The 26792-nt window shown below is 41.3% G+C and overlaps 5 protein-coding genes across 5 annotated transcripts; 3 read left to right on the top strand and 2 right to left on the bottom strand.

Moving 5' to 3' along the window:
* Positions 1-635: 635 nt before the first annotated feature.
* LOC130140819 (gibberellin-regulated protein 1-like) lies at positions 636-1672 on the top strand. Its single transcript, XM_056321324.1, has 3 exons — positions 636-1007; positions 1112-1160; positions 1414-1672. The coding sequence occupies exons 1-3, from the start codon at positions 927-929 to the stop codon at positions 1593-1595; spliced, it is 312 nt and encodes a 103-aa protein (XP_056177299.1). The 5' UTR covers positions 636-926; the 3' UTR covers positions 1596-1672.
* A 6130-nt stretch (positions 1673-7802) lies between these two features.
* Positions 7803-8704, top strand: LOC115670057 (gibberellin-regulated protein 1-like). The gene is made up of 3 exons (XM_030591253.2): positions 7803-7971; positions 8109-8154; positions 8403-8704. The coding sequence occupies exons 1-3, from the start codon at positions 7882-7884 to the stop codon at positions 8531-8533; spliced, it is 267 nt and encodes an 88-aa protein (XP_030447113.2). The 5' UTR covers positions 7803-7881; the 3' UTR covers positions 8534-8704.
* A 1810-nt stretch (positions 8705-10514) lies between these two features.
* On the bottom strand, positions 10515-13951 carry LOC115670094 (AP-2 complex subunit sigma). Its single transcript, XM_030591296.2, has 5 exons — positions 13781-13951; positions 13580-13630; positions 12581-12754; positions 11334-11393; positions 10515-10849 (listed from the first exon to the last, which is right to left on the bottom strand). Exons 1-5 carry the CDS (start codon positions 13949-13951, stop codon positions 10808-10810), a joined length of 498 nt encoding a protein of 165 aa, XP_030447156.2. The 3' UTR covers positions 10515-10807.
* Positions 13952-15063: 1112 nt separating this feature from the next.
* Positions 15064-19433, bottom strand: LOC115670023 (hexokinase-2, chloroplastic). Its single transcript, XM_030591214.2, has 9 exons — positions 18681-19433; positions 18054-18204; positions 17780-17962; positions 16976-17050; positions 16734-16889; positions 16552-16647; positions 16332-16462; positions 15829-15910; positions 15064-15509 (listed from the first exon to the last, which is right to left on the bottom strand). Exons 1-9 carry the CDS (start codon positions 18968-18970, stop codon positions 15171-15173), a joined length of 1503 nt encoding a protein of 500 aa, XP_030447074.1. The 5' UTR covers positions 18971-19433; the 3' UTR covers positions 15064-15170.
* A 4324-nt stretch (positions 19434-23757) lies between these two features.
* Positions 23758-26553, top strand: LOC115670008 (WEB family protein At1g75720-like). Its single transcript, XM_030591190.2, has 2 exons — positions 23758-24065; positions 25757-26553. The coding sequence occupies exons 1-2, from the start codon at positions 23928-23930 to the stop codon at positions 26297-26299; spliced, it is 681 nt and encodes a 226-aa protein (XP_030447050.1). The 5' UTR covers positions 23758-23927; the 3' UTR covers positions 26300-26553.
* Positions 26554-26792: the final 239 nt, after the last annotated feature.

Genomic DNA, 26792 nt, shown 5'->3' with positions numbered 1-26792 from the left:
TTAATGCAAATGCACCTAATATCTATATGCAATTTAACTAATATTTTGTTGTTTAGGGTCAGAGTCGATTCATAATTTTCTATGCAATAAATAACTCAATGGATCGCCAAAATTTAGGCGTCAACAATAATTGCCTCTAAATCATCTGTCTAGGAGTATAAGAACCGTCTTTGATTGGTTTAGAGACTTAAATGTGAAATGTCAATGCAAAAGCTAACTCAAGTAAATGACCACGCAAGAAGACTTTAATGCACCTTTTGCTGTATGACATACCAAGTATTGATATCTCACAACTACCGCATCTTTCTCACACCTTTCTTAATTGTTCAATCTCTAATTTTCTTATGAAATGGACTCTGCCAACACGTACCTTCAAAACCATGAGCTGCTTGTGCTTTAGGACCATGATATATCCATATCTATCTATCCACTAGCTTAGCAATAAAGGCAATGCGATAGTCAAAAGGACTTTTGGCACCTCCTGATGATTCCAGAGCACTTCTCTTTTATCTTTTTCTCTCCACCATATGTACCTACACGCGTCTGATGCATCGCAAAGTGTTCGTTCTCTTGCTTCGTTGCCTATGCACCAAATGTCCCCGTCCTTGCATGAAACCCACCAAGAATTACAATCCTTGGCACCTCCGGATGATTCCAGAGCACTTCTCTTTTATCTTTTTCTCTCCACCATATGTACCTGCACGCGTCTTATGCATCGCAAAGTGTTCGTTCTCTTGCTTCGTTGCCTATGCGCCAAATGTCCCCGTCCTCGCATGAAACCCACCAAGAATTACAATCCTCGCATAAAATTGGATTTAGGACTCCCTATATAAGAGACTCCTTTGCTCTCAACGTGTTGCACCATTCCACAAGAGACAAGAAAACATCCGCGACACCCTCCATTAATCACAATCATTGAAGCAGTCATGTCTCTGTCCAAGGTTTTGGCTTGTTTGCTCCTTTCCCTCCTCGTTCTCCATCTGCTGGTTGAAGCAGCTGATGCTACGGTAATTAAAATCTCTTCTCTCTCACTCTCTCAACGCGTGTGCATGTTGATGTTCTTTTAGTCTCTTATACCTCCAGTTAATCTCGACATGCATATGTTGTGTAGCAAGAGGTGAGCGCGGATTCGGTGGCAACTTCTGCCGCCAAAAAGATAGGTGAAATCTCAATTGAAATGCTTTTAGATGTGATGGTTTTGCATAGCTACTATGTAGATTGATTAGATATGATGTTTGAGAATCAAGAATAAACTAGAGCTCTGATATCGTATTCGATAAATTACTTTCCCAAGAGTTGAAATTGTCAAATTATTGACCAATGGCATATATACAACATATTTCTTTATATTCAGTATGGTATTTTCTTCTGTATCATTAGTCCATGTATCAACCATGAGTTCTTCTTTTTCAGATTGTGGAGTGGCTTGCGCCGCCAGGTGCCGGTTGGCATCGAGGCAGAAGATGTGCAAGAGGGCATGCGGGACCTGCTGTGCCCGTTGCAATTGTGTGCCACCGGGGACCGCCGGTAACCGGGACGTGTGCCATTGCTACGCCACCATGACTACTCATGGAGGCAGACTCAAGTGCCCTTAATTTAGTTAAGCATCTCCGTGGATTTCGTATCATCTTGATGGATATATGTTGCCGAGAATAAAGAATATAATTGATCAGTGTGATCTACAGTAAAATAATGAGAATGTTTCATTTGTAAACCCTAATATTATATCAAAGTCTATGTATAAAGAAACAACAATAAAAAGTTTTATGCTTCCCGCGTACTTCTCTCTCTCTCTCTGACCATGTTCAATTGCTGTACAGCTTCTTACTAATTCACGAGTTCAAATCATCATAATTCAACCCATATGAGATGGGTTAACCGTTAGATAACCAATTATTTATCCAAGGTGGACTAGTCGGATACTTAAAAATTCTAAACACAAATTACTCGGCAAAAGGACAGTAGAAGTGCTACAACTTGTATACGGCGATCACTTTGGTGCCATAATTTTTTTTTCGGATCACTTTGATGCCAACTTTTTTAAAAAAACGATAATTTTAGTGCCAATGCTGACGTGGCTCGCCGGAAATCCGATGTGGCGCTGACACGACTCGCCGGAGAAGTCCAGTCAGCATTAAAAACCAAAAACGATGCCATTTAGCCCGCTGACGTGTACTTTTTTTAAAACAAATTTATATTATATTTTTAAAAAAAAAAGGTCGCAGTAGCGGCGAGGGAGGCCTCGCCGCTGCTGCCGCCAACCCACCACTGCCAGGAAGGGCCGGCGGTGGTGGGCGCAGTGGTCGGCGAGGGTCACCGGCCCCTGGTCTGGGCCCAGCGACCCTCGCCTCGCCCAGCGAGGGTCGGATCCGGCGAGGCGAGACCTCGCCGTCGCGACCCAGGCGACGGTGAGATCTCGCCTCGCCCAGCGAAGGCGAGGCGAACCTCGTTGTCGAGCGAGGGTCGGATCCGGCGAGGCAAGACCTCGCCGTCGCGACCCAGGTGACGGTGAGGTCTCGCCTCGCCCGGCAAAGGCGAGGCGAACCTCGTTGTCGCTGGGTCGCGACGGCGAGGTCGGCCTCGCCTTCCTAGGCGAGGCGAGACCTTGCCATCGCGACCCGGGCGACGGCGAGGTCTCGCCTCGCCCAGCAAAGGCAAGGCCGGACCTCGCCGTCACTGGGTCGCGACGGCAAGGTCTCGCCTCGCCGGATCCGGTCCTCGCCGACCACCGCGCCCACCACCGCCGACCCTTCCCAACGGTGGTGGGTTGGCGGCAGCAACGGCGAGGCCTCCCTCACTGCTGCTGCAACTTTTTTTTTTTTTAATTATTATTTTTTTTCTAAAAATTAAAAAATTCGAAAAAAAAAGCCACATAATTTCCACGTGTACAAGTTAGATCATTTTTTTTAATATAAATGCCAGGTCAGCTTTTTAGCCGGAGTCACTAAAGTGATCTATTTTCCTCCGACTTGGCACCAAAGTGATCCAAAAAAAAGTTATGGCACCAAAGTGATCGCCGTACATAAGTTGTGGCACTTCTGGTGTCTTTTTGCCCAAATTACTCAGCTAAGAATCAAGAAATCGGTTAAGTTTCTTAAAAAGATGACGAAATTGTTAGTGGATAATCTTAGTTAATCCACCGGTCAATCCACCAATAATTAGGCCTAGCATCTCTCTTTTAACCCTAGTTGGACCACCACTTATTAAATGATTTTGCATGAACTCGGTTCCAGATTGTTCATACCCTAGGTGGCGATTCTTTGAAGTCCTTTTTTATGGCAGTGGTTGACCATATAACAGCTGTTCTGCAACTCTTATTCAGCTGTCATAAACCTTTGCTTGTGTGGTGGTTATGAATTCGATCGATCCTAGAAGGAATGTAGGCCGTGAAATTTCCTTCTAGAAATTTCACATTCCTAGAAGGAATGTGACCATATAACAACTGAACTTGTAAGCCAATTCCCCAAAAAAAATTTGTTTATGATTCTCATGCAAACGACAAGATCATGCAAGCAATGCATGACGGTGGTGTCATCAGCCAGTTTGACTTGCGAGTTGCAGTCTCACCAAATCCATATGCGTAACATATATATATATATATATATATATATATATATATAGATGAATGGCGGATGAAAGGATAACAGAAATGAATTAAACATATGTATGTCAGAAAATATAAAAGTTGCTTGGATAAACATTTAAAAATTTGCAAGTGTTGAAGGTTTGTTATCTTGATGATTATTAGATTGGGATATGATTTTGTATATTTCTTCCGACTTATTCTATCCTTCTACAGAGAGGGAGAGAGAGAGAGTTAATGCTGGATTTTCATACTTGAGATTAAAAACTGGTAGCGTCACACTTTACTTTACCTTTTGTGATTGCTCCGCGCCATAATATTATCACGTGGCCATGTTCAACCAATAACCGTTAGCTTCTTTATTCGTCGTACCTAAATTTCAATCTCTTAGTCAATTTAAATTTTAAAATATGGATAAAGCATATCTTCATGTACACTTTTCAATTGTATAGTTTATTTTGAAAATAGTTTTTTAAATATAATCTTATGGCTATTTAGATCAAAGAAGCAGTTTATGTATCGCTTTTGCTCTCAAGAGCTGGCGTACCTTTCTCACGTATTCATGCCCGTCCATCTTTGAAAGATTTTACTTTTTTAGAAGTTTAACCACTTTGTGATCAAGATTGAATTAGACAATAGTGCTGTATTTATTTTCCAAATCGCCTGTTTGTCAAAATTACCTTAGATCGATTTAAACTTAACAACGCTACTTTTGAATTTGCTTTATAACGAGAGGTTTTTCAAACAAAAACTTGGAGAATACACGCATGCTGCAAAGAAAAGGAAGTGTTGGTGGTTAGAATAGAAATGACCTAATTACAATAATCGTTTATATTCAGTTTATATAATAGACGTCAGTTGAATTTCTTCAAGAACAGTTGAATTTCTTCAAGAATTGAATGTTCTTTAAAGGGAATTTGCGTGAAATTTCACCAGCAAAATTGATAACAAGAATCCCTTTCAATTCTCTTTTTAACTATAGTAGTAGACAAGCAGCAGAGATAAGAAGGAAAATATTAAACATAATTGGATTTTAAAATCTTCATCTAATTTTTTCAGGAGATATAAAAAGCTGCTTTTCTGCAAATTCTTAAAACCCCAGAAGTTTGATTGATACTTTAAGCTAGTACACCGCACCTATTTATATATTTGCCATGCACTATGATTAAACAATATAGTATAAGTGGGGTCAAATTAAATCGAATAAACGGGTTCATCCTTATCAAGACCTTCAACACCGACTTATGTTGACATATTGGAGGTCTACTTGATTAGGCAGCAATACTTTATTCGATTATGTGCAAATAATTCATCTCCCAGCGACTAATGGTTTTCTCATGCCACTCATGGTTTGGGACCAATTGTTTGTTTAAGTGCCTATCAACAACGTAGGGGTCCCTTGAGAATCTTGCGTTTTGGTCGAGCAAGGTTATGACAGGAAAAGTAAAAGATGAAGCCTTTGACAAGTGTAAAGGGAAGGCAATGGATGAAGAGACAATAGATATCTGGCAATTAACCTTATAATCACTATGCTTTGGAGAGCAAGAGGAGCAAATTTTGAGTTGTTCCTCTTGCCTATTTTTCTACTTTAACACATCATTGTGGAATATACTGATCCGAGACGATTTGGAGAAATGCTATATTTTTCTCTGTCCTTGATTTGAAGGGAATGATGGATTATGAGTTAATGACACCATCTACATGCAAACTTTAGTTATGAAATTAAAAGTGTGATGTCGTAACCCACCAATAAAAGGCGTGATTGGAGAAAACTTGCTCCAACTAGAGATGGAGGAAAACATGACCTGTGAGAAACTTGGGAAGTTTGTTCAAATTAGTTAACAAGTTTCATGATAACATTGATTGTAAAGAGTAGTTATTGTACATATCGAGGATATAGTATGTAAAATTTTGTGGGATTACTAATAACTAGTTTAAAAGTTTATCTGTGTTCAAACCAATGGCCCCGTGGTGATGGCGCGTCCTTAACTGTGGTGATGGACTAGATGAAATCGATATCATTGAGTGCTAAGCAAAATTTAAAAAAACAAGAAAACATGGACAATTGTGAGCAGCGATAACTAAGGTCGCGTTTGTTCGCTGAAAATGAATGATTTGAAAAATATTTTCTTAAAAATGATTGCTTATATCGCTTGAAATTATTATTCGATGAAAAATGTTTTTATTATCAATTACAATTTATGTTTAAATATTTTCGTGAACCATAAAAATACTTTTCGCTCATTCATTTTTATAAGCGATACGGACGATCATTTTTTAAAATATGTTTTCAAAATCATTCATTTTCTGCGAGACAAACAGAGCTTAAGAGAGAGAGTCTCTAGGATACTGAGGACTAGAATAAAATGATGTATCAAAACTTAATGAAGATAAACAAAGAATCAAAAATAGAAAAATTATGAAGATACACTACAAAAAAACAAGGATTTAGCCACGGAAAATTAGCAATGAAAAATTTTTCGTCGCTAATTTGTGATGAAAAATTATTCGTCATTAATTTGCGATGGAATTTGCGACGAAAATTAAATTCATCGCTAATTTGAGACGAAAAAAAAAATTCGTCGCTAATTTGCGATGGAATTTGCGACGAAAAAAAATTCGGCGCAAATTAGCGACGGAATTTGCGACGAAAACTGAATCCGTCGCTAATTTGCGACGAAAAAAAAATTACTCAAATTCCCATGAAATCAAGAGCCGGGGAAAGGCCACACGCATCATTTCGCAAAACTCAGAAATGAAAAAACACCCCCCATTGCCTCAACACATCAAAAACAGCACAACGCGCAGAACCATCACAAACGAAAACCCGAGCACGAGGGAACAACAAACGGCGATTCAAACCCGACGCCCCTGCGAGATCCTGAACAAAAACCCGAGCTCACCACGAAGAACACGACTGCGCCTGGCACCGAAGGGGAACGAACCGAGCAAGATTCTAGGGTTGGAGTCAAGCTACCAATGTTGCGTACCTCGATGGATGATGGATCAGTGGGAGATTGCGAGGGCGAGCCACAACACTTTCTCTCTCTTCTTTCTCTCTTACGTGCCTCTGCTCTTCGCCACGGCATTTGGGCGACGGCGAGGTCGAGCTGCGGCCATGGCGAGGCCGCTCGACCTCGCCCAGATCCGGGGGAGGCCAAGCGACCTCGCCATGGCCGCCGCTCGACCTCGCCGTCGCCACATGACGGCGAGGTCGAGCAATGCTGGCATGGCGAGGCCGCTCGGCCTCCCCCAGATCTGGGTGAGGTCAAGCGGCCTCGACAGTGCTGGTGAGGGCCAGCCTTGCCCATGGCTGGCGAGGTCGAACTCGCCAGCCTCAGCCGGTTGTCGATCCGGCGACCGGCAAAGAATATAGGAAAAAAAAAGAAAAAGAAAAATATAAAAATAAAATTCAAAAAAAATAAAAAATTATTAAAAAATTAGCGACGAATTTTGCCACGAATAATTAGCGATGAATTTTGCCACGAATATAGTTCGTGGCTAATTAGCGACGAATTTTGCCACAATTAATTAGCGACAAATTTGCCACGAATATAGTTTTTTTGTCGCAATTTAGCGACGAAAATTGAAATTTTTCGTCGCTAGCAAATTTTGCGACGCCGAATTGGCGACCTAAATTTTTTCGTAGCAAATTCGTTTAGCGACGAATTTTTCCAAATTTTTCGTGGCAAAATTCGTCACTAAAACCTACCTTTTTTTGTAGTGATAACGTAAAAGTTAATGTGTGCTGGAGAAGAATTATTAGATAGCAATAAAAATTGGTGAATAAAACTAATTTAAAAATAAGTTAATTCTAAGTGGACCATATTCAAGCATCATATCAGAATTTATCGAATCATTTCATTAGCCAACTCGTGAAAACTTTTTTTGTATATTCTTTTGCATTATTCGCACAATGATATGGTAAGTACAACTTCCAGATGATTCTTTAGCCCTTTCCACTACCAAATATTCCTGATCACTCCCTCCTATTCTTCCCTTTTTTCTTTGGTTTTACACACCTTTTTATTTTCTTTTAATCCTTTTGGGACCTGTATTATGAGCATGCTTGTCACCCTTATTTTATTTTTATTTTTCATTATCAAAATGCATGTCATACCCCATCCAGCCTTTGCTGTGCACCCACCACCTTTTGCTTTCTTTCCTCTCTCAATCTCAATCTCAATCTCACCCTTATAAATACGACCAACCCTTTCTCTTATTCCTTGCACCAATACCATATTATATGTGAAACAGTGAAAAATATCATCATCTCCACTTCGAGCCACCTTTCGTTCATGGCCAACTCCAAGCTTTTGATTGCTTCCTTGCTCGTTGTTGCCTCCCTTTTTCTCCTCCAAGTCGCTGCAGCTGATGTTCAGGACTCGGTAATACAGCAAACCCCTGCTCGTTTTCAGTCCACTGCCACATAGATTGTTTTCTTTGATGAAGTTCTTCGTATCTTGCTTTTTATAGACTGACCAAATGGAATTGATTGTTCTTTGATTTCGTCGTGGGAATACAGCAGGCAAAAAGAGATGTAGAGGAGAAAACGCTTCTCAAAAGGATGGGTACGTAAGAAACTCTCACGAGTCTCGCTTGCTGATCTTGTAGTGTTATTTACTTCACTATCATTATATGATCAGACGGTCGAAGCGAGGTTTTATCCCATCTATCTATCATTCGCCGATCATTCCGACGTACGCATGTTATCATCTTTTGCTTGTCCATCGCAACAATGTTTGTAAGCTGGAAAGCGGATTTGAACTGACGATGTCGTTCCTGAAATCTAATGTGATGAACTTGAAAAATCTTGCAGCTTGCGGTGGAGCGTGCACCGCGAGGTGCAAACTATCGTCGAGGCCAAGGCTGTGTCAGAGGGCGTGCGGCACGTGCTGTGCCCGGTGCAGCTGCGTCCCGCCGGGCACCTCGGGCAACCTCGACTCGTGACCTTGCTACGCCAGCCTCACCACCCGCCGCAACAAGCGCAAGTGCCCTTAGAAGCTGCAAGTCGTTTTGGTCCCAGTGCGGTGTGTGTGTGTATGTGTATGTATATTTTCCCAGTGAAGGTTGTGCCGTTGCTAATAAAACACAAAATTTTACCTTAGTCATTACGTTAAGTTATTGTTGACTTCCCTATGAGCATGTTGTGTGATCAGAAGAGTAAAAATTTCCTTTCTCTATTTCACTTTCCAATGGAGTCAGTAAGAACTGTTGTGAACGATATGCATGATGCCCCCCATCATCAATTCTTTCTCGTGCGTGCCGTTCGCTTTTGGTCTCGACTGTACACGAATATTCAGAACTTTCTTATCATTTTTTCTACACGATAAACATGGTATGGCCGTAAACTTCAGTTAACATGAGTAATAGGTTCATTGAATATTTCTCCTACGTCCCGACCGAAGCTTTAGTGTCAAATTCCATTCGATTCAAACTTAACAAACTAGCCAAGCTTTAACGTCAAGCCATCCACAAAATATGTGAGGCGTCTCTCCGTGATTGGTTTGTTCCCTACCCGTCGATTTATCATAACATAAATCGTGCTTCTAGGAGTTCCTTCTAATTATGGTGTTGCAATATCTTCTACTGCTAATGATGTATGGTAAATGAGAGACCCACTTCCAATTTTCAAAATTGGAAACAGCACGTCTTCTCTTTATGAGAAATAAATAATTGTCCGTATACAGGAGGTGCTGCAATCGCTCTAAACCATACTGCTCTTATATTACATTACAAGAATGGATGCATCCTGATTTGTCTCTTGATCAATATAAATATGAGGGTGTCAGGTTGAACAGCTAACGCGAGAAATTCATTCAGCTGTGACACTTAGACTTGGCTCATCTCTCTTCTTACATCCAATACAAACTCCTTCAGACTTCTGTGAATTCCAAAACACAACAGTCAGGGTGTGTGTGCCTAAGCATCTTTATCACGTAGGTTTCGAGCTATGAAGATCTTTGGATCCTGCATAACGCTCCTGCTATTTTCTGCCATCGTTACGATGCACCATACTCAGGCCGACCTCTCGATAAGAGTCATGTTCTTTTGCCCCCAAAATGAAAACTTAATCCGGGTTTCTTTTTTGGGTCGGTCAAATGTTGCAGGACCTACAGTTCTTACTTGGGTATTTTATCCTTCTCTAATTCAGACTCAGGTTTTTAAATTTTCTCAGGTGACTGAATCGGATACGAGCGATGCATCAGTTCCAATACCGTATCACGAACTTATAGGCAACATCTTCTTGTCCATCTATCGATGCGATCGGTATCATTCACTACAGGTAAACTAATTGCTCTTATATGGAATGAAACGATGCGAATTGCAGATTGCAATCAGGCGTGCTCTGTTCGTTGTTCCCTAGCGTCACGGCAGCATTTTTGTGAAAGAGCTTGCGGGACATGTTGTGCTCGTTGTGGTGCGTGCCTCCCGGAACATATGGCCACTATGAAGTCTGCCCTTGCTATGCCAACATGACCACCCGCGGAGGCCGCCATAAATGTCCTTAAGCTTTTCCAAAGGCCTGTCAACCGTGCGAAAAAAACTGATAATAGGAATAATGAGAAGCAGGAATTTTAGACTTTTAAGTGTATTGAGTTCTTTCTTTCGACCAAAAAAAAAAAAAAAAAAAGTGTATTGAGTTCTTTCCTCAGGAGAATATAATATCTACAGAACTTATATGATTTTACTTCCTCTCAAACTGATTTAATCACGTTTCGACATTTCAAAGGATGCATGACCGATTTCATTCGAAAAAGCATCTATCCTCGTCAAGCCTGTCAGATCATATAGTACCTAAAGCAGAAGGCACTTTGGCAAGCTGCTCTACTGCACGGCATGCCACGGAAATTAACAGCGATTCAAGTATATCGAACAAGCAAATGTTAACCATGATCACAGTCTTGCACTTGCGAGGATAAAAGGTGAATTACATATAAAAGGTGGGCCTCTATCCCGTAAAGTTTGGAATTGAACACGGATAATTCATCGAATGACAAGGATAGACTTCCACAAAGCACAATAACCGAAACAATCATGAATGGTATGCGGAGTAAATTTTCAGTAGCACATCTCCACAAGCAATGTGGACAAAACCATCACAATACAAGAGAACATCTCTAAAAAAAAAAGCTACACCGAACTGCAGTTCAACCATAAGGGGGGTAGGGAGGCAGAATATCGAATATCCCACTTGAAGATTTCTTTAGTGTAAAAGGAGCATCACTCTAGCTTCTCAAGTTCCCCCAATCTCTCTATAATTGCCTGCGACTCAAAGAACAATTGCTTCAGTGACCGTTACTTATAATTGCAGGAACTGAATGGAAATGCACATGCTTTGTATAAAAAGCTAAATGGACCTTGTTCAGGGTCCGTGATTCTATTTCCCTGCGTGATCTCTAGGTCCATAGTGTATGCATGTGCATGTGTGACCTTTTCCACAGCTGCAAGGACCCGGAAGAGATTCTTTTTTTTTCCTGCCTTTTTTGTTATGGGTTGACAGTTTGCCTTCTCTTTTGTATTTCTGTCTCTTAAGGTAGTGTTGGAGTCATCCAACGTTCAACTCCTAGAACCCTTAACTGCAACCATTCCCTTCCTCCCCCGAAAACCAAAAAGAAAAGAGAAAAACAATTGAAAAAGAGAGCTGATTGGAGAAATCTCAAAAAAGGAACATATCTTGCTACACACTGAAGCAGGAAATCAATCCGACAACTAGCTGTTAAAAAAAAAATCTATGTAAGATGTTTACCCTCTTGCTTGTTTCTTGGATTTCGCCGGCAAGGATGAATTCATCAAGTATCAGATAAACCTTCACAAGGAGGGAAAAGATGAGTTGATTTTCTATAACCATGATAAACATACTGGTGTCCCCAACAAAATGGAGGCAACATCAAAGAGGAGTATCAAGAATGATGACAAATAACACTGTTTGGATAGTTGAACTATATATACAAACACAATGATGCACAAGATGAGTAGTATCGTGATTCCTTAGTATCATGAACCACAAGTTGATACTACACAAAAGATAGAGAAGATGAGCAGCATCATGATTCCTTAGCTTTGCTTAGTCTGTTGCGATATCCAGGAAGTTTGGCAGACTACCGACCATTTCACTTATAATTGGGAATAAGAGACTTCTAAACTATCTGTTGAACTTCCATTTCTGATCAACTTGTGCTTTTGAGACCTTATGTGTGCTTCTTTCAAGCTAAAACCTAAAACCATTATGCTCAAACCCACCATCTTTTCATAGCTACCCATTCTCAGAGCAATAACTTGAACTTTGCCAAAAACAGAGAGAGACAACAGCTGGACTTGCTCAGCCTTCACTGTCCCAAATGAATAGAAACTTCTGGTAAAAGCAAAGCACAAATCCTCAACTGAGACAGAGGAACAGAGAAAATTTGGTTGAGCACAACACAATGGGATAGATTTTACCCTCAATGGAATGAAGCTTCTCGAGCTTCAAGATATATTCTAGAGTCTAGAACCCATTCAAACTAACAAGAAAGCAACAAGCACTGATTCTGTCAGCCCGCTCCCTAAAGTAGCTCGAAATACATAGCAAATACCATTTCATGGCTTACACCCAAATGAAACAAGAAAAAGTAGTCAATTTAAACAACCAATGCAGCATTAAGACAGTGAGTGGATGCAACAACAAATGAGACTTTCGGTGTAAAGTCAAACATGAGAGGACCATTTAAAACTAAAGAAAACAAAGAAAAAATAGCTCATCCAATGGAGGTTTTCCAGAAAATCCAGAAACCCAGTCTACCAACAATCTTAGAAGAAAGATGTACGTAAAACCTATATGGGAGAGCATATTTCTAGTGTCCAGCTCTACTCACATATTCAGACAGCAGCATCGATAGAAATAGACAGCCAGACAAGATCTGACAACTAATTTCATATAAAAATGTAGCATACAATTGCAAGATGTGATAAAGAAGCAGGTTCAGACATAAGTAGAGCTGATGGTTATGGACAAACCTTATGAAAATTGAATACCAAGTCTAGTTCACAGACATTGCTGAAGAAGTGATCCAAAATCTCTACAAATAAGTGAATGCACTCCAAGTATGCAAGCTCATTATCCGTTATGTCAACACAGAGCGAGAAAAACAGTCCAGCATATCGCCTGTAAATAACCTTGTGTGTCCGAAACTGCAATTGAAAATCTCAATTAGACCTTCATGTGCAGCCAGCAAACGTGGAACTTTTGAGCACCCGAAAAGACACTTGAAGTGACACTTTAAAATCAAGACAATGGAATCAGAAACGTCGTTCACTGTACAATAGTGTTTGGATATTTGGCTATCAAATGGTGAACGAATTCCTCCTCATACATCCTAAAAGAGAATAGAGGTATTTCCTAAAGCTTACTGCACAGAAACATGTATCGCGAACCTCTCCGAGGATAGTGCAAAGTGAGCCAGTCCCATCTGGATTTGCTATTGATTCAACAATGCCATGAAGAAACTCACACATAGAAGAGATGCAGCCAGGGAAATAAATTATATTTCTGATGACTTAAGAAAGAATAAACAAGCAGGGATGATTAGAACTAGAGTGGCTGAGCGAAGAAGCATTCTTTCTTGCGAACCACTCTTTCACGCGATGGATCACTTCCGTTGCATTTTCATAAACCAATCAGCGCGTGCTCATTCTATAAGGACCCCATATTGACTATGATGGTTTCAGGTGCACAAGTAAATTCACTGACGAGCGGACAAAACCCCGAGTCACTAGAAGTTCAGTGCTCATCTTTCTCTTGGGTCTTGCTCTGTTTCTTTTCTACTTCCCTATGATCCTCCTTAAACTCCTAAATTCTCTTCGCCAGTCAATCGCCGCGACTGCAACAATCAATGGGGGAAATGACCCATACAACGCGTGCTCACGGGCGCATTCGCACGAAAGAGCCGACAATATTCAAGGATCGGCGAAGGCAAAAGAAAGCAACCGCAGGGGAAAAAGATGGAAGATTCTGACCTCGACGAAATTGGTGAACTTGGGATCCCTATTGACCACCAACCGATGAACCTGGAAACCCAGCAAAACCCCCACGCAAAAAGAGAGGACAAGATTTAGTCAGCAAAAACCAAACCCAATTCGGCCCCAGAAACGAGGAACGAGCATATCGATCGCGGGGGGAGGAGGAGGGGGAAGAAAAGGGGGGGTAACGGCGGCTACCTCGTACTCGACCTTGTGCTTCTCGGAGTCCTCGAGGGGGACGTAGTACTTGGCGAGGCGAGTCTTGCCCTGCCGGTTCTGCAGCAGTATGAATCGGATCTGGAAAAAAAAAAGGCCAATCAGGGAACGAACGCGATCGGGGCCACCAAAACCAAATGAAACGAGCGCCATTTGAAAACTTCCCAAGAAGATCAGCAGAGTGAATTCACCATTTTCTGACGAGGGTCGTCGTCGGAAGGAGGAGGAGGAGGAGGAAGAGATTCGGGAGCGGAAAGCAGCAGCAGGAGGAGCTTCTTCAGCAGCTAGGGATTTTCCTCGATGATTTGGACCGGGGGAGCTTGATTTTGAACGTTGAAAACTTGCCCCGACGACAGCGAAGCCCGTGGGGGACGGGATTTTGTTGCAAGAGGGCGGGGGGGCCCTGGCGCAGCTTTGATTGTCGTCGATGGCAGATTGATTACCTTTTAATTTTGTTTTCCTTTTTTGCTTCTTTTTTTTTTGGGTTGCATGAATTATAGCTTTTGATTTTTTATTTTTTTTTGGGGGGGAGGGGGGCCAAAGAAAAAGTTTGATTTCCTCTGTTATATAATGGAAAAATTACCGATTTCGAATTCGGTATACGGTCCAAATTGTAAAAGTCGCGATGATCGTTTTTACCAATTTTAACTAAATCCATATTCGACGGCTTAAATTAGTTCCATAAAACGACCTTTTTTGTCAAATGTGTATTTTTTACCGTACCGCCTTTCTCGTGAAATTCCTTATCGATGCACTTTTTTTTTCTAATTACAAAAGGGTTTTTCCTTACGAATTTTGAATCTAAATTAAATCGTTACACAGTTTGTCAGTACCCATTTTTACCAAAAATTATATCGAGAGATATTTTTTGTAAAACATGAGTGACATTTAGGATGCATTTATTTTGCAAAAAATGAATGTGTTTGACAACATCATTCTAAAAATGATCGATTGCGACGCTTACAAAAATAAATGAAGCAAAAATATTTTTATTGTTCACGAAAAAAATTTAGATATCAATTAATATATTTTTAATCATCTAACTATTTCAAACGATACAAGACTTTTTTTTTTGAAAAATATTTATTATATCATTCAATTTTTCCGAAAACAATACGAGCCTTAATAAATTGGCAAACTCTTGTCTTATTGAATCTCCAAAGCAGCTTTCTTGCCTCTGCATTATAGTACACAATTCTCTGCTGAAACAGAGTCTCTTTCTAAGTTCAGTTTCTCTCGTTCGATCCATTGTTATTATTCTTCAATCTTCATCCAGGCATTCCACCTACAAAAAAATCCCTGTACCAAATTTCAATCAACTATGAATGAACAAATGCTGCAATGACATGTCGAAGCCATCGGGCGTCCAACTCTAGAAGTCGTGCTCGTAATTTGAGTTTGCAGCAGCCAAGAGAGCAGCTCCGATACCCGACCCGTCCTTTGAATGTTCTATCACCACGTTTCTCGATAGCTCGGTCCCCAGAAGTTCTGTGACGGCACAGTGCATGTATCCTCTGTATTGGGAATAGTTCTCGTACAACCCTCCGTCCATGGCCACAACCGTCCTCTTTCCGAATATGAGGCCCTTCGAGTCCTCTTCCATCTTCTGCAGGATACCCACAATTCCTGCGCCAGCTAACCGGCCGCCTCGCTTGGCGATGGTGTCGCAGACTTCCACGACGACTTTCCTCCCACCGAGGTTGGACTCCACCTGATTTCCAGATTGCAAGCAAGCAATTTTAAGACTATATGAAGCATCAACTTTGTGAAGTACATATAACGTAGCAAAGACAAATCACTAAGTTTCAGAAAGGAAAATAGAGCTGTATTTATTGTAATCACGACTTATGGACAGAAGTTACCAAAGCTCAGTTAGTCATACGTCTCCCAAGCCCGCAGTTCATGGTACAAAAGAACAAAGCGCCGGTAACCAAACTGAGTCAATCACGCGCACAATACCATGGGTTCTACATCGGAAATCCATACGTCTACCAAGTAAATTAAAGTGAGGAAGGATAAGAGGGACCTACTCCGGCTACATCATATAGGACCGACCCCACTTTCTGCAGATCATCGGACTCGTCTTTCTGCATTGCGCATAGATCCGGTGTCCTGAGAAGTTTGGAACACACTTCAGTAATGGTGCATCAATTAATCCACTGCAGCAAAGAGTCTCGTGAAGTTCACTCCATGTAACAGAGTTTGCATGAACAATTCTCCGAGGACAAAAGGTTCTCAGCTATATACAATTCTAAGTTGCAACTTTTCTCAATATGGTGCAGTGGGACATCAGCATAAGTTTATAGATAATAATGATGTACCAATTATCTGTTTGCAATTATGATTTTGTAATCATGGTCCCGTTAAGAATGATGAGCAATCACGGCAATGGAATTTAAAACTGTTCATCTTGTAAGCAAAGTACCGACAGGGCATAGGAACATAATTTTCTTGTTATGACTCGAGGAATATTTGTAAATGCTGATAGCACCATTTAGCTCGTCACTTTTACACAATGAACATGTGAACTTACCTAAGAAGAAAAGGAGTCAATAGTTTATCCGGTATAGATTTTCCAAACAGAGCACCTTCTTCAGCCATCTTCACCAGAGCTCGCCTCACAATTTCACCGAGATACATCCCAGATATCGTCTTCTCATAAATCTGTCATGAGATTGGAATCCAGGTGCTTACATTCCACACATTAACAAATTGCTAAATGTGAAAATACAATCGACTATGAAATCTCTTACCTGCTCACCGGGGTTAATACTCGCTGCATCCATTTCTCTATCGAACTCGGTCAAAGGAAGGCCATTTGAGAATGCCCCCCATTCAGTGTTGATAATCTAAATCACAAATATAATTATCAAAGGGGACACTAAGCATCATTAACCCGTTACTTGTGTACAGAGTAAAGGAGTGTCGTTCATACCGTTCGCCCAGAAGTAGAAACATGGCCGTCTAGCTTGGGAATAGCATCCGTCCTTTCCACATAGCAAGCATTGGTACCGGTACCCAAAATGACAGCAACCATAACATCATTGTCCCAATACCTGGCTCCAGCTAATGTCGCAACCGTATCATTCACCTGATATTCTTCAGTTGTTGGCAACCGTTCTCTAATTAAACACAATTTGAGAGATGACGTGAGAAGGAGAGAGAGAAATCACATACCAGGGCAGAGACCCGCATATCTAACCCTCGTCTCTCCATCGCTTCATTCAAGCACGCGACCACATCTTTCCCAGCCTAGAGAAGGTCAGATTGTCCAAATCAAAATGGCAACAAATAAGCAACAAGTGATGCGTAAAGATCAGGGGAAATGGCTGAAAATATGTAGAACAAACGCACTCAACAATTTATGCTGCACCTGATGGGCAATTGTAGGTACTTTTTCAGCTTTGCAATTTTTGACTTATTGATATAATACGAAATGCCTGATTGGGAGAGCCATGATAACCATAGGTCTCATTAAAGTGTGGCTGCTTGACTCATGCAACGAAGCTACGGTCAATGAAGCTTGTTTACTGTGTATACTAAGTACATTGCTTCCTCCCTCCTCTGAAGTTTGCGGTTATATTGAAGATTTTAATGAAATGGACCTCAAATATATATTCTCAGTTTTTCCCTATTCACGAGCACTTAATCCAAACTTCCTCCATGCACATTATGATTTGGAGGGCAACATCAACATGTTTCTATCACTCTTGTATAGCAGCATTTGCTGACATGCACATTTTCAGTTAAGTTGCCAGCTGTACTTTCTGCATCAGATATTGTTGAGACACTGCCATATTGGCAAATTAATCTCGAGACAGGAGAATGTCATTCGAGGGGCTAAAATTTAAACTCAAAATGACTTCCACAATAGGATCATAAAATTCACTTCATTTCTTGTATATATAATGTTAATAAAAGCCCCTGAAACTGCAAATGGTAAATGGCTAAGAACTGAAAATTTATGAGCATTAGACAAACCGTGCCCGAGACTGCAAACCCCTTCGTCCATTTGATTAGTATGCCGGAGTCTATTGAAAGCTGCTGCACAGGGAATGAAAATGTGAACCCTATCTCCCTCTTTCTCCCAGGCGGCAAGTGAAATCTTCCACCCTCCTTGTCTGCGAACTTCGCGAGACCGGAAGCAATGAAGTCGAAGAGTTCCTGCGAAGCAGTGACTGCTGAGGATTAAAAACGGGGGGGAGCATATCCACAACCAAAATTATCTCCTCCGGCACAGATTTGTAAAGCAAACCTCCGAGGTGCCAAACATGAGCTCCCGAGGGATGGTCACTTGGTCGAATTCAGTGGCAAGTACACGGTCTTCCTTCCCACCTAACTGAACTCTCAACACTCGGAAGTTCGTCCCTCCAAGATCCAGAGCATAAAACAACCCCTTCTCATTCCTTCATAGTGCATTTTTTTTCATCAGGGCATAAATAGAGTACACAGCAGACAAATTGCTTATTATAGCCAATGATGCATAATTGAAACCATCTAAAACCCAGAAAAGGAATCAAAAATATAATGTATATTAGATGAAAAACACTAAAATTTAAGAGTAGCCAAAATTAAAAGCTCAACATTTTTCTAAAGAGCACTAGAAACTGCCACCCTGTTCATGGTACTCTCAGCAGGAGAAAAACAAGTGAAAGAACATTTACACACGAAGAGATCTTCAAACACAGGAACAGAACGAACCCCCGTGACTTCCCCACTCAAAACTCCAGGCTGACTCTACATAAGCGACCCGTCACAGACCCAGAAACGACACCTTAAACACCACAGAGAGACAGCTACAACACAAGAAGAGACCCACAAGTCAAACTCTTCAAACATACACTCATACATACATAGAAACCACACACCCATACATACATACCCGCTGGGCAAGCTGTCAACGTAACTGAGTATCATCTTGAGATCGCTCCCGCCGTCGGCGGCGAGCCCCGCGCGCATATCGGCGGCCATGGCGCCCGCCACGTGGCGCAGGACCGGCAGAGGGGTGGCGCAATCCCTCTGCAGCTTCTTCAAGATGGGCGCCACGGACACGGTGGCGGATCGGGCGGCGGTCATCCCAAACCGGGCCCCCCCGCCGCTGCCGTGGCCGCTCCCGGGGGACCGGCGGAGGAACGGCGATCCGACGGCCGGCGACGCTGATGCCACCAACATTGCCCGCGGCAAGATCTATGCAAAGAAAAGGAGAAGGGAGAAAGAGACGGGGAAAAAGAACAAAAGAAGCGACCCCGAACTGCTGATGTTACGTTATAGAGAGAGAGAGAGAGAGAAAGGGACAGAGGAGGAGGACGTGCTGGTGTGTGTCAGCATGAGCTCCGTCTCCTTTGTTTCTTCTTGGTGGGAATTGGGTCGCCAAATTAACTGCCCAAAAAAAAAGAATTCGACCATTGCACTAAACTACTGCACGATCTTGTTGCTTACAAGGGAGGGTGGGGCAAAGGTTGAATTTTTCTTACAGCCCGTGTTTGAGTAGCTAACAACCAAACCGGTCGTTCGTTACCTGACAGTTTCAGGTGAGCCCTCTGCCGAAATAAATAAACTGGGGCTTTCTTATTTCTTGAGAATTTAGGGAGGAAGGTGGGTTTAGGATCAGGACAAGGTTTGCGGGGAGAGGGACGGGTGGGGACGGAGGAGGACGATGATGTCGGGATGCGGACACGGCGATCTCCTGCTTTGTTTCTTTGTTTGGTCAAAGTCGCTTCACCCAACCGAGGGGATCTGCTGAGGTGCGGTCTCGTGCACGGTTAGGTGCGCTCTCGTCCTATCGAGCTCTATGCCCGAGGTTCTTTCTATTCTACCATTTTCTCTTTCTTTCGTTTTTTTTCTTTCCTATCCCTCAATAAAGGAGTTTGGGGTCGATCTCATATTTGAGTGAAGCAGAAATCCACTTCGGGCCTGGTTGTGATTCACGTGAAAACCTCAGCAATGTACGCGCTAGATCGAGATCTAGCGGAAGTCGATGTGACCGACGTCGAGGCGACACTATCAAAATCGTGTTGATGCCGAGTGACACTACGTAAAAGGCATGTCAACTTTGGAGTCGCACGACTCTAAAGAAATCATCATCGGGGTCATGTGACCCCCGATCGAGATCTATCTAAAGTAGATGTGATTGACATCAAGGTGGCATGATCAAAATCGCGTTAATATCAAGTGACGCTACATAAAAGGCCTGTCAACTTTGGAGTCACACAACTCTAAAGAACTCATCATCGAGGTCATGTGACCCCCGGTAATACGAATCACACTTAGGTCGCCGCACTTAAGTGAGATCTGTTTTGTGTGAGACAATTGCGCAATTTGGGATAGTGACTTAACTAGGATAGCCTCGCCGACATTTCTCTCTCTCTCTCTTGTCATCTTTTATGGCGACTAGCAGTCATTAAAACATCAATGGTCTCTCTCTCCTAAAGATTTATCAAGGCTCCATTCGTTTTGTGGAAAATATTTTTCCAAAAAATATTTTTCGGCATCCAGATTTAACTTAAAAAAAATGGTAAGCGAAATATTTTTTTTGGAAAAGGAAAACATTTTCTAAAATTCGAAAAAATATTTCCTTTTGAAAAAAGTCGAAAATTATTTTTCAAAATATGTCTAAGTACTGGCGCTTGGATCCGAAACTCTACGTTTGATCATGGGAACCCTAATGCTAGTTCCCAAGTCTCCAACGCCCGGGTTAGGTCCATCAACAAGGTCAGGCCTAGGTCCATCGAGGCCAGGACCAGGTCTCCGACACTTGGGCATAAGTCCATCGAGGTTGGACATGGGTCCATAGAGGCTCAGGCTAGGTTTCTGCCCCCACGCCCATGCCTAGTCCATCGAGCCGGGCTTCTAAACCCCCGTAGCCTCGTGCCTTATGCCCCGACGCCGGCCCGCTGGGCCCATAATGTTGACACCTAAATTTGAGACCATTTAAATCGTAATTTTGTATAGAAAATTAGCGATTAAATTTTAACCCTAAACAAAAATATTTAGGTTGCATAACATATAGTTTAAATTCATTTTAAATTAATTGCATTTTGCATCTGGACCTAAGCAGGACGAACGAGCTTAAATTTCATCGAATGGGACTCACCGCCGCTTGGAATGGGAAGGCCGGACTTACAAAGTCAAACGGCCTCGGTTGTTTTAATTGACTTAATTCGTACCCACATTATCCTTAATTAATTCAGCCCATTTAAATTAAATTAAAATCTAAACCCAAGCCTAAGCCCATTAGGACTAGAGAGCCCATCTAATTGACCTAGATTAGTGTTATATATACATCATTAGGTCAGGATTTTAGGGACTCTCATAACAATTTTCGAACGCAACTTCTTGAGAAGCACGAGAGACACGCGTGAGGATTTGAGAGAGTGAGAGGCCACACAATTCAATACACGGCCACAGTAGCGAGAGGAAAGGAAGCGGCCAGACGCTTATTAGTCAAAAAGAGAGGAGACCATTGAGCACCCACTCGTGTTCACCACTGGGACATTCTGCACAGATTTTTTGGCGTTTTCCGTGAGCACAAATCAGCGGCGGCCTTTCTCCAGCTCTCAGGTTCCTGACCCAGTTCCTGGTGGCTTCCAGCTGCTCGACTAGGAGGTCCAGCGTCTGCCGTGTCGTTGGTTTCTCCGCTTCGCATTGATTAATACTAACTTCAATCCGGCGATTCAACTCTTCACCACCGTGATTCCAGATGACCAGCGACGCTTCCCGAGAAGTTCTGCGATCACTGTCCATCTTCAGCGAGGAATTTTTTCTAATTCTGCAACGTATCCGACGACTATCCGACCTTATCCCTACATACGATACGCGGTGATACGGAAAATCGTTATCTTATCCATAATCACTTGGTATACGATAATAGATTTTATTCGCTTTCAAATTCGAATAATCAATTTTCCGTCTGTATCTATAACCCTATGATATATTTAATTTGATTTCTTTTCCTAATTCAAATTTGATAAGAAGAATCTTGCGGATTGCGTGGACTGGTTTGGATCGTGGTGATTATCTATCTATTTGATTTATTTCTTTTAAAAAGAAAATTCCAAAAAAGACTAGTTAGTATTTGAATTGATTTTGTTAGAAGATAATGATGCATGTTTAGGATAGGTTTAGAATAACTTTCTTTGAATAAGTCGATAGGATAACTTTTTAATTTAAATTAGGAATTAGAGTAATTTATTTCCTAGTTTAATTTACATATTATCCTCGATCTCGACGGTTCATTTTAGGGTAATTCTTGATTTCGAATTTTCATAAAAATACCAAAAAGAAGCCACTTTAGGATAGATTAAATTATCTTCTTTTTTTTAGAATAGATTGCATGTTAATTTAGGCATTTTTTTTATTTCCGAATTTCATTGAAAAAATACCAAAAATAAATCATTTGTCCGTCATTAATTAGGTCACGTCATCGCATGACATATAGTTTGCATGTTAGGCTGCATTAATCGCATGTCATTTTTGCACGTCATTACATATAGGTTAGCTTTCATTTAAATAAGTGAAAATCAAAAAATATTGAGTGAACTCGCTTGTTAATTAGAAATCATATTAGGATTGATGATGTGATTTTCTAGCTAACAATGCAGATGCTTACGTTGTTTCGAGGTAAGTAATTCTCCCAATCTTGCAATTTATTTAATGTTTTGATTATTGGGTGTTACTTTGGTGATTTGCGCACCCGCATGATCACCTCACATGCTAGTGACTAAGTTAAAATGGATCCGACCGCATGCATTAATATTTTGAAAAGAAAAGGTACCGAAAGGGCGTTAGACTAGATCTAGCGTAATCAAGCCCCGAGTTTAGAATCTCGGTTCAGTAGGAATAAAACATATCTCCCTATGTTTTATTTAGGTTTCTAATCGACTTACCACAAATAGATTAGTGGCGACTCCAAGCATGAAAACTTTTACATGTTAAAACTTAAACCCTAAGTTACGAATTGGTAGGGCTTGGGAGGGCCCGAGTTAAGATTAGTCTTAATAATCCATTAGCCTGAGAGGAATTTTAGGTCGCGACACATAAAGGCTGGGCTCATGTCCCCGATGCTTAAGCTCTAGTCCCCTGCACTCAGGCTCGAGTCCACAAAGGTCGTGCGCGAGTTCTTGACGCTCAGGCTCGAGTCCTTGATTAATGAGACGTTTGTTCTTATGAAAATATTTTTACAAAAATCAATTTTTTAATAATTTGAAATTTTGAAATTTTAATTTTTTTTCTTTTTTCTTTTCTTTTTTGTCTTTTTACTTCTTCTTTGGCCAGCCATGGCCACGGCCAGGGATTGGCCACATGCGAGGCTCGAGCGAGCTCGAGACATGTTGGAATCGGACGAGTCTTGAGCTCGCTTGCCATTGCCGTGGTCGATGACCGACAAAGATAGAAGGAAAAGGAAAAAAATTAAAAATTTTGAATTTTTTGATATGTTTTCACAAGAAAATTAGATCAGACTTTTCATGTCAAACGGCGGAAAATACATTCTAGCTTGCTTTCAAGTTTCAATCAAATACCAAAAAATATTATCATTTTTCTAGAAAATAACTTCTTAAAAAATATTTTCAAAAGTATTATATTTTTTACGAAACCAACGGAGGCTAATACTCTTGCCCAACATTCGGGAAAATGCTTAATAACCAAGCTAGTGGCCACCGGACATAACCTGTCGGACGTACTTAGCTCAGAGAAGCGCGCACAACCTTCGTAGACACGAAGCCCATTGGACATTTGTTGGCACAACCACATGTTCTTTTCCTAAATTGAAACATAAATAAGGTAATAACCATAAGAAATTCAATAGCAACAAGCAAGAATTTCGTAGAATCTTAAGTTGGGTATAGTTGAAGAATGCCCCTCTCTTTTCCCAAATAAACATATTTTAGTCGGAGTGAGATCTAATCTTCGAGCTTCCACTTCAAACTCCCACTGAAGTGGACGCGAAGAAAGGAAGCTAAAGCCACGTTATACTTTGATATCTTTCCTTCCCTCCTCTTCACAAGCTTCCTACTTGTAACCATCACCACCCTCAAAGCAAAACCATACTGGTCCTTCCGAGCTCCATTCAGCATCCTTTTTCTTCCTTCCAAATCCAAGTTCCTCTGATAGTTCTCTCGATCAGGAGATCATGGACGGGTTGAATGTGATGGCGAGGAGGGTCGAGATTGATCGGAGAGCGCCGTTCAAGTCCGTCAAAGAGGCCGTCTCGCTGTTCGGCGAGAAAGTCCTCGCCGGAGAGCTGGTTTATACCGGCAAGCTCAAAGAGGTAAGCGAGAGTATGTTATTGTTCTCTAGTTCTAATCCTTTTGCTTACTTCAGCTCAAATATACACATGTTTAACCTTAATTATTTATCTGCTTTTATCAGCTCACTCGCTGTTCCATTCTGCAAGTGTTCCTCTTCATACAGCCACTCCGATTCCTTTTTGATTACTTCGCTGTGATCATTTGGGGACATGTGGTTCAATTTCATCAAAGTATACGCAAGAATTTAGGCATATACTGTAGAATAAGACTTCACAAAAGAGATCTCCCTTACATTCGTGCGTACTTCAAAACAATGCAATGATTAGTGCAACATATGTAAAGATTTCAACTTGAAAACAGTGCAATCATTTGCATAGAAGTAGCAAGTACACGGAGATTGGTTTCTATAATTGACATATTAAGCGACGAGGCGAATCGTTGTAGGCCTTTGAATGAGACCCAATGGTTTAAATCTTCATTTGGCGGTCTTACAAATCACTTAGCAAACCGATTTTGGAAATCTACCTTTAGATCACCTAGCCTCGGTCCGCACATAGTATCGGCAATCGGTGTATGATTCGTATCACCTTAACTAGTACCCTCGACAGTGTTGCGGTCGCTAATTTCGTGGGTTCAAGACCTTGCTTTACTATAATATTTTGGTTTAGTCTTAAGCTTGTGAAAGTACAGTACCAGATGTAGAGGAGGATTATAGGGAAGAAAATCAAGCATTCTGAACTTTAGCTTATGAACTACTCGCACTTCCACTAGCTCTGTGGTGAAGCCAGACTCTGTGTATGGCGAATAGAGAATGTCATTTTTTTGAGATCAATGACAATTAATGAGTACATTATTAAAAAAAATTATGAGAAACAAGAGAGACTTTGTAAGTTAATTCTATTAATAATTATTTTTGTATCTCTCTAGTGTTATTGTACTATTATTAAATTCTTTTTTCCTCCAACCAAAAGCATTCTTGTAGAAGCTAAGCTTGCGGGCAGATGAAGTCTTCTCTTAACGATGATTCTCGATCATCACCTGTGAAAGAATAAAGGTGTTTCATTTCAGTTGCATCTGCTCGGTACAATAAACCATTTGCTAATTTATATTATTGTTTTTTTTTAAATTTGCTAATATATTTTACAAGGACCAAAAGGGATTAATTATATACGGAAGAATTTGCTTTTTGTCTCTTAGTTTAGCTTGTATAGTAGGAAAAAAAATATTCTACTTTCCGTTTTCGTATTCACACGCTTTTCTACGCAAATTTCTCTTACATTTGCACAAATTTTCTACGCGTTTCTTTACGCTAGATCTGGCCAAATTCAATTAGCAAGACCGTCAAGCGACATTGAAATATGATATTTTGCCAGCGTGAACATCCATCGTGAATGACGAGATGGGTCAAAAAGTAAAAGAAGAGCATAATAAAAAAAAAATGAAGTGTGAAAGTTTAGGCATAGTACATTCATTATCCTTGGTAAAATGCACTTTAGTAGAATTTTCTCTATGTCACGCTTCGACATTATTCGACATCCATGTCAGTTGGATTTAGCCGCATTTAGTGCTGGAGGAACTTCATTAAAAAATTTATTAGGCAAATTTACAATACAGGACTTTAATTAAGACTAAAAATAGAATTTTTCCATATAGTAAAACCGGGGAGTATTCCTATGCATATATATATACTGAGACACGAGAGTTTTGCTAGATGCAACGAAATGGAGTCAGAGTCAACCGGCATGCAAATGGCGACAACGGTGACGAGAGCCTCACGGTGGAGCTGAGAGAGACGAAGCAGAGCCTCCAAATGGCGAGGGAGGAAGGCCTGTCCATGGCCAAGTGCCTCTCGTCCCTCCAGGAAGAGCTCGCTCGCACCAAGCGCGAGCTCCACCACCTCAAGAAGCTGGAGCGCCAATGGGACTCCGGCTCGAGCTCGAAACAGAAGCACCCCGCCGAGGTCGTTGGCGGTGGCGGCGGCGGCGACGACGACAAAGAAGACGTGAAGTTCGTGGAGAAGACTACCACGGAGTTCCAGAAGAAGCGGTACGTGACGTTCACGAACCCTGTGTCGGTGGCTCATCACGTGGCGGCACCGCTGGCGGCGGTCGACGAGGCGGTGCTGCAGAGGCATCCCTCGCTGAGGAAGAAGAAGAAGAAGGCGCTGATCCCGCTCGGCCAGATCATCGGGGGGATCTTCTCGAGGAAGAGAGGGAACAGAGCTGAAGCTACGACGTCGGCGCAACATGCATGACTACGCAACACAAGAAGCGCTCGAACACGCTGAAGCAAACTTGGCCTTCGAGCGGTGAATAAGTAGCTCAATTTTAGTTGCAGAGTTTGGTCGAACAAAGGTCGATCGATCGAACATCGATCTTGTCTTGTTTTCATTACCTGTTCTTTTTCTTCAGTATACTTGTCTGCAAAATCGAGGAAGACATCGTCTGTATCATACTAATTTCCACTGGACGACTCTAGTCTTCCGTTTCAAGAAACAGGTTTTTTTTTTTGCCAAACTAAAAGATTTTATGAAGAATGAGTTATTGTCAAAAAATTGCAGGTACAAGAATTTAGCAATTACTTGATTTGTTGATAACTTACAAATACTTTTTTTACTAACTCTTTTCGGCATTTTAAAAAAATCAAACCTTTTACACTTTTTTATCGATGAAAAGGATAGGAAGTGACAACTAACGTCGGTGACCATGGGCGTCTCCATGTACATATAAGATCTTTGAGTCATAGCT

Source organism: Syzygium oleosum, unplaced genomic scaffold (assembly GCF_021117445.2).
Source record: "Syzygium oleosum isolate NSW1041296 unplaced genomic scaffold, Sole_v2.1 Sole_v2.22, whole genome shotgun sequence".
In the NCBI taxonomy this organism is placed as follows: Eukaryota; Viridiplantae; Streptophyta; class Magnoliopsida; order Myrtales; family Myrtaceae; genus Syzygium; species Syzygium oleosum.
The sequence above is the reverse complement of the archived record's forward strand: the minus strand, read 5'-3'. Positions and strand labels throughout refer to the sequence as shown.